Consider the following 14,484-nt stretch of genomic DNA (forward strand, 5'->3'; position numbering starts at 1 on the left):
CCTAAAAGTGAACGTGAGAGCAAATTTAAGAGCTACATTTAACAAAATCTGAAGGATTAACTTGTGGCTACTAAACATTTCAAAAAGCCTAGATATAGAGGGCTAGAAGTCAATTCATGAAATTCCAGCCATGCTTCCTGTGCCTATTAATTATCTAAAAAGAGAGCACGGAGGTCTGGTGGCCACGTGGATGACTCTTAGAGTCCCTTCCATACCTTTTTATGTCCCTGGCAGGATGCCCAGTCTTTGAATTGTGATCCAAATGTAGTTGTAGCATGGTTTGCTAAGCATTTCCCTAGTGTCCACAGAGAGGGAAGGAGCCACATATCCCTAGGATGTGTGTGTGTGTGTGTGTGTGTGTGTGTGGGTGTTGAGAGAATACATGTCAGTCCTGAGTGCCAGTCCAATTCCCTAAACTTGTTTTGTATGTTGGGGTTCTGTATTATTTTAGTTATGGGGGCTGTGTTTAACATTAAATATGTATATAATTATTTATCACAAAGTAAAAGTTATCACCTCATTATTAACAGTATCCCCTTGCATACCAGAAAACTCTCAAAATAGCCAGACTCCAGTGTGAAAGTCATCAGTGTAGGGTGTTGGAAAATGTTCCTCACGTCAGACAACACATCATATATGTAGAACAAAATTATTGTTCCTTAAATTCTTTAGCTACGAGGAGTAGTAATATAATCTAGTTTTATATTTAATAGGCAATAAAATGTTCAATTGTTCTTGGATTTGGGAAAGTTAAATGTGTCCATTATTGCCCTAAGAAAAGATTTCGTATTTTGTAGCGGTAAATATCCAGCTGCTCACTTAAAATAGTAGGCTGCTACATTAATGTACTTTCCTTAATTAAGAAACACAATAAAAGGTGGGAGTGTTGAAAAAAGAGAAGCCAGAAGAAAAGCACAAAGACATGACTTCATTTCTACCAGGGAGACTACACTAAGAACATTCAGGCAATAAAACACGTTGGCCTAGGGAGATGGCTCAGTGGATGAACATACTTACCATAGTTTGGCTCCTCAGAGCCCACATAAAAGCCTGGCAGGTGTGGCAGCTGCTTGTCATCTTAGCACTTGGGATTCAGACACAAAATCCTTAAGGCAGCCTGACTAGATAGAGTATCTGCATTGGTGAGTAGGGTTTGCCCAGAGACCCTGCCTCAGTAAATCAAGTGCAAGGAGAGCAAGGAAGACACCCACCAACTTCAGGCCTGCACAAGTGCATACACATTATCAATGATGTAGAGAAATAAGAAACCTTATGCATTGTTAATGGCCATATTTGAAAAGCAGATTAGAAGAAATTCCTGTAAGAATTAAAGCAAATTAACCTACGACTCAACAATTCTACTTCTTAATATGTATCTAGGAAAAAAAAATATATATCCCAGGACAGTGTGGAACTGGCAGTGTTCCAGCAGTGCCACCTGTTTTAAATATCACTAGAAAGCAGAGGTTTAAGAAGACACCGAGAGGGGGCTGGAGAGATGGCTCAGCGGTCATGAGCACTGACTGCTCTTCCAGAGGTCCTGAGTTCAAGTCCCAGCAACCACCTGGTGGCTCACAACCATCTCTAATGGGATCTGATAACCTCTCCTGGTGCATCTGAAGACACCTACAGTGTACTCATATAAATTAAATAAATAAATCTTAAAAAAAGAAGACACTGAGAGATCAATTCATTGGAAACTCGGTGAAGTCTTGAAACATAAGGCTCCCCCAGTGCATCAGCAACTGTGCAGCTACCAGAGAGCAAAAGACCAAGGCAGGATGTGCAGAAAACACAGGGATTCAAAAGCTGAGTGCTGGCATGGAAGGCCCCACCTCTGCCTTCTGGCAGTGTTCTTGAGCATAAATCGAAACATTCCATGTCCTCTCTCTAATGGATGGCTCTATACAAGCTGGGTTTCTATATGTGCATGAACAAATGAGAACTCACCAACATAGTGCAGAGCTACTGTCCCATAGCAATTCTATACAAAAATATCTGTGAAGTGAACAGTTTCTTCATGAAATGATCAAGTCTTAAACATTTTATAATGGTCACTTTATTCCTCTGGCTAAGAAATCCAAAGGCAGGTTACAGTTGACATGTCTTTCTCATACTTCTGTTATTAACAGTTTGCTGCTTCACTGCTTTCCTAACGCGATTGGTAAACCAATTTCATTCATGTCTAATTGTTTTCCTTTTGTGATACAAAATTAATAGTGCAAATACAGATATGAATATATTCATTTTGTGGAAAGTAAGAAAGAGAATCCAAATCACACAGATTAAGCTCTTTGACATGGTATCATACATAAGTGAACACATACAGCATATACATAATGATTGTCCTTTCAGATAAACAAACAAAATTTCTTATTAAGTCAGTGAGGTGAAATTGAAAGGCAAGATATGGACAGCATGAGGCTTATACATGGCTGTAACCGAAACTGAGTTATAAAAGTGAAATGATAGCAAATATTTGTGAAAACAGAAAGCAATGGGAACATTAATAACAGAAAATAATTTCGGAGGCCACTGCATTAAAAGGGATGGTCCCGAGAATGGGTACGGTTAGAATGCAGAGCCCTAAATTTTTTTCTCAGACTTCTTATTTCTTCCAAACACCTTTCCATCTCTTCTTCCTCTCCTGTCATTTCTTCACCTTTAAAATGCCTATAGTCTATGTCTTCTTTAAATTCTTCAAGAGACTGAAGCAGCCTCTGTCTGAAATTGCCTTCCAGTCGCTGGCCTTCAAATGCTCCACGGGGATGTTCATCCTCCCTCTTTGGCTCACTGCACTTGGGCTTTCCTTCTTTTTCATTGCAGGACTTTTGCATGATTTTGTCTTTTCCTGCGAGAAAATGAAGAGACAGATTACCTTCTTACTTTTGAATCCTTCCTCTTGGAATTCATTTGCCCATACCTGACAGACCCACTGTTCCAGCTTTCAGAAACTGAAAATACCTCGGCTTCTTCTTCAGCTTCCCATCAAATCTCCTTTTTCTCTCCCCCACTCCTCAATCCTATCCCACTCTTTTGCCAGGAAATAAGCAAAGCTGCAAATTTTACCCAGCTTTATCCCTTCCCAACTCCCTCAGAACCCCAGCCTATTAAAATACCACAAACTAACCTGTACAAACGCAGGATAGTTTCTTGCTTGTTTTCCTGTCAGATGGTATCTGTGAACACAGATTTCTGGACCTACAAACAAAACAAGGGATCAGGGAACAGAGTATTGAGACCAAACATATGTTATAATTATCCAGAATCTGGGATTCTCCTCACTATGGTAGTTTAAGTATTCTACTGCCTGGTTCTTTTCCTATAGCTATCCATTAGTCTAGAATTGCGTGCCTGTTCACCCATCCTCACTCTCAGACTTGGCCCTTGTAAGACTCAGAATCTTCCATTCCCTATTTTGACCCCATCATTGCAGGTTAGCATTGGATGAGGTAAACCATTTTAAAATTATCTCAATATTTCTTGACTCCATCCCATGATTTCAGCCTTTCTCCATACATTAACTCACATTTCAGGGCTACCATGCTCTCCAATGCACTGGAGAAAGACAAATAAGAAGGCAAAGTTTCCCAGGACAAGAGCAGCCCTACCCCTAGATTGCTAGATGTTTCTCAACCCTTCCCCATGTTTGCTGCCTTTTCCCCCCAAATATGCAATTGGACCAGCAAGCTGGCTGAATGCTTAAAGGCACTTGCTGCTTAGTCTGAAAACCTTAGTTCAGTCTCTGGGATCCACATGATAGGAGAGAACCAACTCCTACATAATTTTGCACTGACCTCTCCATACATATGTAGTGAAATATGCACTCACAAGCATGCATGCAAACAGATAAATGTAATTAAAAATTAAAACATATGCAATTAGCTATCTCCCAATTAGACATATGGGGAAACAAGTCTAGATGGATTCTCTTCTCATTCAGCCACTATCAATCCAAGGGTTCCTGGTGGTTTCTGTATACCAGTCCGCTGAGATTTAAGGAATTTACCTTCTCTTCTCCTTGGCCACAAGTATTCAGGGCAGTAAAGACCTCGTACCCAGAGGAGAAAGAAACCTGGATATATAACGCCTTGGGCTCACGTCAGCTTCTAATCACGTGAGGATTATGTCATCTTCCAACTCTGGTCCTTACTTTCCCCTCCCATCAGCACTACTGCAGAAGTAGTCCAGTCTACTAACCTCCCACCCCCACCACACCAGGCCCTGTCACTCATTTTTGCCTTTGCTAATTTCAGAGGTCAAAAGTGGCCCCTTCTCCTTATGGATGGAATGTGCCTTTCTCTGATTACCAGGGAGGGGCTGCATCTTCCCATGGTTATATTAACCATCATTCCTTTTTTTAGGGGTTGTGTTGAGAGAAAAGATTACTCGTCCTCATCTGGGTTGCAAGAACAGGAAAGTAGCAGTCTTGTCTCTACTCACGCTTCCCTCCAGCATAAATATCATTTTCCTTATAGTCTAATTTTTGAAACCACATTGGAAGATACAAAATAAACTAGGTAATGAGGTCAAAATTGGGTTTACTTATTTTTACTTTTCTCTGATATCTTCCTATTTTCAATTTTCCATAAACACAAGTCTCATGATTTGAAATATAGTAAAGATAAGCATATTTGGAAAAAAGATTTAAAATAGGAAGATAAAAAGACCCAAGCACCTGTTCCAGCTAATGAAGTCAGAATATAAATATAGATCTTTCGGGTGGACACAGTTTTAGAAGCTCAAAATGTACAGAGCAGTTGGAGCGTGCCCTCTCACGGAGACTTTGGAGCAGGTGAAGTCCTTCTGTCCCATGGATAACTAAGACTATAATCCTTCAGCATTTTGTGCTTAGATATGCAGATCTCAGGAGTCAATCACAATATCTACTATCTATCATCCATTTCACATTTTCACAGTTTGTGCCATGCTGTATTTTTTTTTATTCCCTTGAAGGTTGTGCCCTGAACATAGTACTTTTAAAAATGGTTACCCACAGTTGAGAACATTTTTGGTTTTTTTCTCTCAAACGTTTCTGTCCCACCTAGGTTTTTCTAGACTTTTATTCGGCTAGTCACAAAAAAAAAAAACCCAACACCCACCATACCAAACATTTTCTGCTAAGGAGTCTATCACCTATATAATTGGATTTGTTTACATGAAAATAAGCAAGGGGGGGAGCTACGAAAAGTTCTTTGGTCTTGTTTATTAAGAATTCCATAGCTCGTTGTGAATGTAATCACTACGAGTAAGCTTGATGTAAATGATTCCAGAAAAAAAAAAGTTAAGAGGGCAGAAAAATCAATCTTTGGAAAAATCGAGCTTTGTCGCACTCATTTTTAAGGAATGACTAGCTTTAAAAGAGAAACCAGCTAGTGACCAGCCACAGATGAAATGAGGCTCTTAGCCCAACAACTCACTAGAAACTACTAACACATCTGTAATTTAAGAAATGGATCTTCTTGTGATTCAATGCTAATAGGACACTGCCATTATCAACACCTTCATTTCAGTCTTGTAAGAGACATTAAAGTGAAACCATCCTAACTAAACTGTCTAGTTCAAAGGCCCTCAGAAATTGACATGAAAAGGGGTGTTGTTTTCATCACTATGGATAAATACACCATTCAATTTGTAATTCAGAAATAAATAATATAGTATTTACTTGGCTTATTACTGTGACAAAATATGGGACAAAGACAACTTAATGAGAAGGGTTTCTGTTTTGTTCTTTCTTTCTGTTTTCCTTTCTTTTTCTTTCTTTCTTTCTTTTTCTTTCTTTCTTTTTCTTTTCTTTCTTTCTTTCTTTTTTTTTTTTTTTTTTTTTTTTTTGGTGGAGACAGAGTTTCTCTATACAGCCCTGGCTGTCCTAGAATTCACTACATAAACCATGCTGGCCTTGAATGCACAGAGATCCTCCTGCCTTTGCCTCCCAAGTGCTGAGATGAAGGGCATGTACTCTCATGCCTAGCTGAGAGGGAGTTCTTTTAGCTGGTTAAGGATAAAGTCTGTCATGGAAACAGAAGCGATGGGCAGCTGGATGCATTGCATTTCCAACGACCAGACAAAGGGAGACAAATGCTGTCAGTTAGCTTTCTCCTTATAGAGTGCAGGATCGAACCCCATAGAATTGTACTATCTACAGGTAAGGTGGGTCTTTCCACCTTAATCAAACCTAATCTAGATAAGCTCTTGAAGGCATGCCTAAAAGCTCGTTGCCTGGGTGATTACTAAACTTGAATGCAATAGATGTGATTTTTATGAGGGTGTATGTTTGTTTTTATTACTTCTTTACTTGTAGAAATGTTGTTTACATACAAGAAAATTTTTTTTTGGTTTTTCAAGACAGGGTTTCTCTGTGTAGCTCTGGCTGTCCTGGAACTCACTCTTTAGACCAGGCTGGCCTCCAACTCAGAAATCCACCTGCCTCTGCCTCCCAAGTGCTGGTATTAAAGGTGTGCATCACCACTGCCCGGACACATACAAGAAATTATACACATATGAAAAAAGCCATTTCAAATGAGTAATAACAAGCACATGCCCTCATGAAATCATTCTTATTATGTGAAAAATTGTATTACACAAGAAAGTCATGCTCCTTTGCAGTCACAACCACACTTGAGGAAATTGATGGGTATAAACAGCCCTGGAAGTACTTTAGACAGTGATAGGCTAGATAGAATCTTCTTGGTCGCCTTAGCTCTGTTGCACGTTCATCTTCGATGGGTATTATCTATGGACTGAGGGAAAACAGGAATGAAATATTGAATGAATATATATATATATATATATATATATTTATATATACTTGTGAGCATATACATATATATATAATATATGTCAACAAGCATATACATGTGTGTACGTATGCACACATGCAATGCACTTTTGAAATCAAAACACACATAGACATTTACCTACATGGTTTTAAACTGTGCCTATAACAAATATTTTGCCCTTGTCTAGATGATGCTGTTCGGTGTTTATAAGTCTACCGGGACCATGTTTCCCTTTTCATTCTCTGTCAATACTGACATTCATTTTTAAATTAGATCTTGTGCTATTAGCATTAATAAACCCAGTGAGTCTGGTTACTTTTTGTAGTCACCCTTCATGTGCCTTGTCTAATTCTCATGCCTCTGATAATCAGTATGCCTTCTATTCATTTTAACAGCTGCGTGTGACACCTTCCCAGTTTGTGTCCTTATCTTACATGTGAACTGTTAGGGCAGGTGATTCGTTAGTACTCTTTCTTCTATTTTCTCTCTTTCACCTCCAGACATATCTATGTAAGGTGTGTGAGGTCACTTATCTGGTTAGTGCTATGCACAAGAGTCAGCTCAGGATTTAAAATGAGGTCTGTTGCAATTGGCCACAACATTCTCGTCTAAGTTCTACATACAGCTATTGTCCTTTTATGCACGATAAGTTAACAGTTACTCTTTGACATCTCCTGATGCCCAGTACTACATTCTTAGAGGCAAGTTCTACACAGCTGAGAAGATATTCTCTCTGGATGGTGGTTTAGAGAAAGGTTAAAAGGAGGAGTGGGCTGTTTGGCTCAGTGGGTAATAAGAGAAGCCAATGGTTAGGCTGGCCCCAGATAGAAAAAGCTTTAGAAAATATGTGGACCACATCACAAAAGGTAGGCAGGACCTAAATTTAGGATGAAATGTATGGAAGAGACCTGTGGAAGGAACCTAAGCCATAGAACCTTATAGCATAGGTAGAGCTTCCTTCACTCCATCTTTAGGGTTGTTTATTGGGTTTTGTGTAAATACTTTATGGCACAAACCCAGGAACTCTCCTCTGCATTCTTCCAAGGACTTTTGATTTATTGGAGACAGGATCATATGTAGCCAAGGCTGGCTTCAAACTTCCTATGTAGCTAAGACTGACCTTAAAATCCTCACTCTCCTGCCTCTGTCTCCCAGGCACTGTGATTACAGGCATATACTACCAAACTGAGACGTCATTTTGAGGATTTTTCCCCACTTATTTCCAGGTCATGGTGTCAAAGTTCATCAACATTCCTGAATGTTGTTAACATATTCATACACCATTGAAGTCATACACACTATGATGGTTTCTTTATGCTCTGCCCAGGGAGTGGCACTATTAGAAGATGTGGCCCTGTTGGAGTAGAAATGGCCTTGTTGGAGTAGATGTGTCACCATGGGTATGGGCTATAAAACCCTGATCTTAGCTGCCTGGAAGCCAGTATTCTGCTAGCAGCCTTCAGATGAATTCTCAGCTCCTCCTGCACCATGCCTGCCTGGACGCTGCCATGTTCTCACCTTGATGATACTGGACTGAATCTCTGAGCCTGTAAGCCAGCCTCAACTAAATGTTGTTTTTATAAGAGTTGCCTTAGTCATGGTGTCTGTTCACAGCAGTAAACCCCTAACTAAGCCACACACATTAAGAGACATTCATACTAAAGAAATAATCAAAATTATACTGGGGATGTAGTTCAATAAGTGAAATGCTTACCTAGTATGCACAATGGCCTGGGTTTATTCCTTAGCAGTACATAAAACCTGGCACATACTTGTAATCTCAGTACTCAGGAGTTAGAGGAAGGAGGATCGGAAGATTAAAAAATTCATGATTATTCTCAGCTATGTAGAAAGATCAAGGCCAATCTGGGACACATAATACCTTGTCTCAAAATAATCAAAATTATATAAGTTAAACTATGACATAATTATTCATTAAATATTGAGTGATCATATTTACTTTATCCACACTGCTATTCGTCTGGTCAATATTAAACACAAATGGAGAAAACTTTGTGTTTTTATTATATCATCAACTTTGCAGAGTTCAGGGAACACTACTTTTAGCCATGGCTGCTAATTATCTCTGGTGATAATTTGCCTTATATTTCCTTACCTAATACTATTTCATTAAATTCTCCTATATGGTATATTTTCTGTTGCTTTGTAGAAAATTATATTTTTTTGGTTTTTCAAGACAGAGTTTCTCTGTATAGCCCTGGCTGTTCTGGAGCTCACTCTGTAAACCAGGCTGGCCTTGAACTCAGAAATTCGCCTGCCTCTGCCTCCCAAGTGCTAGGATTAAAGGCATGCGCCACCACTGCCCAGCTAGCCAAAGACATTCTTATATACTTGATTCTTCCTGTATTTATCTCCTGAGTGCTGGGGTTCTAAATGTGTGCAACTACAATTAGTTTTATATGGTGTTGAAGATTGGGCCCAGGACTTTGTACACAGCAGGCAAGCACTCTAACATCTGAACTGTATTTCCAGTCTCCCTGAAACTCATATTAGTATCCACAAATCTTTCCAGATATTTAGATATTTTTTTCTGTAAATAGGATGTAAAAAATTGAAGTAACTATATCAAATACCTCGAACATTTATAAGAATAGAAAATGGCCATTATATGGTCCTATAAAAAGAAGGTACAAATTTATATCTTTCTGACAGCTTGACAATTTTTTTTCCAGACACGGTTTCTCTGTGTAGCCCTGGCTGTCCTGGAACTCACTCTGTAGACCAGGCTGGCCTCGAGCTCGGAAATCTGCCTGCCTCTGCCTCCCAAGTGCTGGGATTAAAGGCGTGCACCACCACGCCCGGCTGAAAAATTTTTAAAAGAAACTAGACTGAGGCTGAGTGAGGTGGCTCAATGGTTAAAAAGGAAATTGCTGCTAAGTCTGATGACCTCAGTTTGATACCCTGGTGGATTTGATATCAAGGTGGGTCAAGAGAACTGACTCCCAAAAGTTGTTCTCTGAGTTAAACACAGACACCAACTAATAAAGCCAAACATTTGGAACGAGTACACTGCTGCAACAGGCTAGGCAGTAACAAGAGTACTGCCTGCAGCCAAGAAATTTTTATGCTTTAATAATTTACCATGACAAGAATATTATTAGGCACAAAATTTTACTCCAACGGACTATATTAGCTCATATCACCATTTATGGCAGAGGCCCAAGGGCACTTGGAGATTGTGCAGGTCCTCATGAGATTCGGGTATAACTCAGCTAAGCACAAGACTGGATAGCAAGAGGTTGCCTTTGTGAACACTACGTATGCATCCTATGGAATCATAACATAAAGCCAGACCACACTTTCTGGGAGAAGGATAGTAAGTGCAGGATTGTGATATGGAAACTAATGTTACTAATCAAAGGAAATAACAAGCTACTCACGCAAGCAATGAAAGATGAATCTCAAAAGATATGCTTAGGGAAAGCTACCAGGGAAAGAGGAGTGTGTTCTACATGATTTGTTCCATGATATCCAGAATAAGCAAATGTAAGCTATAAAATATACACATGACCACTTTTGTATGACTGACAAGATAACTTCTTCCACAGAGGAAAACAGTCTCTATCCTGATAGTCCTTTATCTGTTGATAAGTGTGTTAAATATTAAATTACACAGTTTAAATATGACTATCTTGGATCGAAGATGCAGGTCAATGATAAGATGCTTGCCTACCATGCAGGAAGCCCCAGGTTTTATCCCAACACTACAAAAAGAAAACGTGTACATGTTATTGTATGTCTTGAATGCTCTCATCCTTGTTTTAGTTTTCATATATAGCTGACTTCTAAGCATTTCACCTTTAGCCAGAATGTGGTAATGCACATCTTTATTCCTAGCACTCAGGAGGCAGAGGCAGGCAGATCTCTGAGTTCGAGGCCAGTCTGATCTATTGAGTGAGTTCCAGGATAATCACGGTTACACAGAGAAACACTGTCTTGAGAAAGAAAAAAAAAAAAAACCTTCACATTTAAAGCTCATGAAGTGTATATGTAATACTTCTGAGTTTCAATTTCCAATTGCTCATGAGTAGAATACCAAAGAAAAGTGTATTCTGTTGGTTAATTATGTACCTGAAACCTTCCTGCACTGAATTCCCAATTCTCAGGGGGATCGCCTTTCCCTGTTCACTACTCCTGCTGCCCTCTCAGCCACCAAAGCTGGTCCTGAAATAGATTTACTGTATATAACTTAAGATTATTTAAATACATGCTCATTGACTTGCAAATACATATGAACCACTCAAAGCAGAACTTTCTGAAAGAGATTTGTTCATTTCTTTTCATTGTGAAAATCTGACAAGGTTTTATAGCACAGTAAATTCTGGCTCACCTCATGAAAATGCCTTGCATGTCTAGGGGCCCCTCACAAGGGGAGCATCAGCTGCCCTGTCCTTTTTCCAAGGTCCAAAAACAGCAGCTGCTGCCTGTGGAGTCTATATTTATATAATGACTTAGCAGGAGAGACAGATGGTTGGCTTTTTTTCCCCCAATTTTAATCCTGTTTTTCAAATAAGACTATTTTTTTAATGAGACAAGATTTTCCCAGCCTAGGCCAGTGTTAACTAGAAATCCTCCTGCCTCAGTTCTCCCAGTGCTGGATTTTTACAAACAAGAGACACCATTCCTTTTCTTTTTAAAAATTTTAACACAAATATAATTACATCACTTTTCCTTTCCCAAGCCCCTTGTTTCTAACTCCTCCCATGCTTGCCCTATTCTCAAATCAAAAGCCTCTCCCCCACCTTACTATCACTGCATATAAAAGATATATGCTTTTCGTGATCCTCCAAAGAGCACTACTATGGGAATCCATTAAGAAATTTTAAAAATCAGACAGGTGGTAATGGCACATGCCTTTAATCCTAGCACTCGGGAGGCAGAGGCGGGCGGATCTCTGAATTCCAGTTCAGCCTGAACTTCAGAGTGAGTTCCAGAACAGCCAGGAAACTGTCTCCAAGGGAGGTGGAGGGAGGGACTGAGAAGAGAGGAGGGGGAGGAAGGGACTGAGAAGAGAGGAGGGGGAGGAAGGGACTGAGAAGAGAGGAGGGGGAGGGAGGGACAGAGGGAGGCAGCTTTTTAAAATCTACACAAGCCCACTTCTTGACTAACTTTTCCCACATACTTTAGGGAAGTAAAAAAATGAAAAGCTGAGGGGACAGCAGAAGGAAGGAGGCACAACCTGGGAACAGAGGGAGAGGGAAAAAAGCAATCCCCCAGAGAACTGGGAATGGCCAGCAGCCCACAGAGCACCCACTGCCCTTCTTTTTGTCAGGCCATGAAATGCCCAGGGCTCAGAGAGACAGGGCCCAAGCTGGAGACCTTAAAGGGACCCAGAGGTGAAGAAGGGACCTGAACTTTGCACAGCAAGACACTGGGGGCGGAAAGAGGGGCTGGGGCCGGGGGCGGAGCTTTGGCTTCTGACGCAAGTGGCACGTGACTAGCCCACGCAGGCTCACACCCCTCGCTGGGTCTCGGACCTGCCCTCGCTCACTCTCTCCAGCCCGCCATCCCTAGCGGAGGCACCTGTTCCTGGTGGCGCAGCTCCTGGTGGCGCAGAGCACGCGGGCCCGGGCGGCGCGGAAAGCAGCAGGAGGAGGAAGAGCGGCGCAGGTGAGGGGGACAGCGGCCCGGACCCGCGGAGCCCGTCGTCGGGGTCCTGTGGCCGCCACCCCGGCCGTCGGCAGCGCAGGCCGAGGCTGCAGGTGGCCGTCCCCGTGTGCGCAGCGGCGCGGCCGGACAGGGAGCGGGGCGGCGGGCCCGGGCGGAGACCCTCGGGGAGTAGGAGCATGCGCCCCGCGACAGTTTCCCATAGACCCGGGCATCCCTGCATCGGGGGACCCAGGGATGGTCGGCGTGGAGGGGTGGGGGCGGCCGAGGTGGCGGGAAGAGCCTGGGCGGTGGCGCTCGGGACAGCGCCACAGGTCCTCCCTCCCACCTACTCACCCATCCTTCTGGGTTGATCGCAGGTCTGAGAAGCAGAAGCTTCGCGGCGCACCTGGTGGTGAGCATCTCTAGAAAGAGGAGAAGGCAAGGATAGGCCCAGGTAGGTGCAGGGGAAGGGCTGGGGACTGAGAGGGGGAAAGGGAACGTGCGCAGAGCTGGGTAGGTCAGAGGCCTGCTTGCCCCCCTCCCCCTTTACCGGATTCATCTCTCCCATCCTATTCTTCCATTTTGATGACGCAGATGCATCAGATATATCTGCAGGAAACACGGTGGGCTTTGGGGAAGAGGTGGACCAGATTTCAACCCTCTAGAGAGCTACGGACCTTTCAGATGGGGAAATGAATTTTGAAAGGTGCAAAGCAGAGACTGCTGTCCTCGTTAGTGATCAATCCAGGAAGAAATCTTTTCCTTCTCTTGCTTCTTAGGAGTAATGGAGTCCAAAGATCAAGGCGTGAAAAATCTCAACATGGAGAATGACCATCAGAAAAAGGAGGAGAAGGAAGAAAAGCCACAAGATACCATCAGAAGGGAGCCAGCTGTGGCCCTGACCTCTGAGGCTGGCAAAAACTGTGCGCCTAGAGGAGGTCGCAGGCGGTTCCGGGTTCGGCAGCCCATCTCTCACTATAGATGGGACCTGGTGCAGAGGGTTGGGGAGCCCCAGGGAAGGATGAGAGAGGAGAACATACAGAGGTTTGGGGATGATGTGAGACAGCTCATGGAGAAGCTAAGAGAAAGGCAGCTGAGCCACAGCCTGCGGGCGGTTAGCACTGACCCGCCTCATCATGACCACCATGATGAGTTTTGCCTTATGCCCTGAGTCCTGAGCTCTTCTCTGAAGATGACATGGGGACCCCTGCCTTGTGATGTACAAATTTTGAGGTTACTCCTTTTTATGTAGATCTTTCCCTGTTACCAGCTACTAATTGAAACTTGTGTTTTTTACTCGGCCTGGAATTCTTTTGTTAGCAGAATTTATCAATTGCATGGGAAGATCCGTATTACATATTGTGAACCTAATAAAGCAGATTTAAAAGGCATTCTCTATACTTAATCTTTTCTTTATATAAGAATATGAACAGCCACATGGGTGGAGTAAGTAGTGCTCATCACGGGAAGATCTGAAAAACGTTTCCCTTATATTTATTTTCGAAGTTAAACACATTACTTAATGATTTGCGTAAGAGATTACTCCCCAATGGAGGAGTTAGAGAAGGGATTGAAGAAGCTGAAGGGGTTTGCTACCTCATAGGAGGAACAACAATATGAACTAACCAGTACCCCCAAAGCTCCCTGGGACTAAACCACCAACCCAAGAGTACACATGGTGGGACTCATGGCTCCAGCTGCATATGTAGCAGAGGATGACCTTGTAGGTCATCACTGGGAGGAGAGGCCCTTGATCCTGTGGAGGTTTGATGACTCAGGGTAGGGGAATTCAAGGGCGTGGAGGTGGGAGGGGAAGCATCCTCATAGAAGCAGGGGGAGGGAGGTTGGGATAGGGGACTTCTGGGGGTGGGTGGGAAAGGGGATAACACTTGAAATATAAATAAAAATATCCAATAATAAAGAGATGACTTAGCTCTACCAGAGGATGCAGCTCTTAATTCCCACGGGTGGCTCCCACCATCTGGAACTAGTCTGGGGCAGTCTGATAACTTCTGGGCACCAGGCACACATGTGGTACACAGACACATGCAGCCAAAACACTTGTGCATGAAATCTTTTTTAATTTTTTAAATTA

General features: G+C 42.3%; 2 protein-coding genes across 3 annotated transcripts; one reads left to right on the top strand and one right to left on the bottom strand.

Moving 5' to 3' along the window:
* Positions 1-2,063: 2,063 nt before the first annotated feature.
* On the bottom strand, positions 2,064-12,824 carry Tceal7 (transcription elongation factor A like 7). The gene is made up of 3 exons (XM_029473347.2): positions 12,744-12,824; positions 3,131-3,201; positions 2,064-2,851 (listed from the first exon to the last, which is right to left on the bottom strand). Exon 3 carries the CDS (start codon positions 2,835-2,837, stop codon positions 2,541-2,543), a length of 297 nt encoding a protein of 98 aa, XP_029329207.1. The 5' UTR covers positions 2,838-2,851; positions 3,131-3,201; positions 12,744-12,824; the 3' UTR covers positions 2,064-2,540.
* Positions 12,252-13,774, top strand: LOC110287249 (protein BEX1). 2 transcript variants are annotated; one of them, XM_085838014.1, is made up of 3 exons: positions 12,252-12,410; positions 12,767-12,801; positions 13,169-13,774. In XM_085838014.1, the coding sequence occupies exon 3, from the start codon at positions 13,174-13,176 to the stop codon at positions 13,558-13,560; it is 387 nt and encodes a 128-aa protein (XP_085694140.1). In that variant the 5' UTR covers positions 12,252-12,410; positions 12,767-12,801; positions 13,169-13,173; the 3' UTR covers positions 13,561-13,774. The 2 variants fall into 2 exon arrangements, with proteins under 2 accessions (XP_085694140.1, XP_021009562.1); XM_021153903.2 differs by lacking the exon at positions 12,252-12,410 and having other exon boundaries at positions 12,761-12,843.
* The last annotated feature ends 710 nt before the right edge of the window (positions 13,775-14,484 follow it).

This window comes from Mus caroli, unplaced genomic scaffold (genome assembly GCF_978045245.1).
Source record: "Mus caroli unplaced genomic scaffold, Mus_caroli_1 scaffold_5, whole genome shotgun sequence".
In the NCBI taxonomy this organism is placed as follows: Eukaryota; Metazoa; Chordata; class Mammalia; order Rodentia; family Muridae; genus Mus; species Mus caroli.

What these genes read in the sequence shown, in the direction of transcription:
- Tceal7 (XM_029473347.2), bottom strand. Translation starts at nt 2,837, where the DNA reads ATGCAAAAGTCCTGCAATGAAAAAGAAGGAAAGCCCAAGTGCAGTGAG.
- LOC110287249 (XM_085838014.1), top strand. Translation starts at nt 13,174, where the DNA reads ATGGAGTCCAAAGATCAAGGCGTGAAAAATCTCAACATGGAGAATGAC.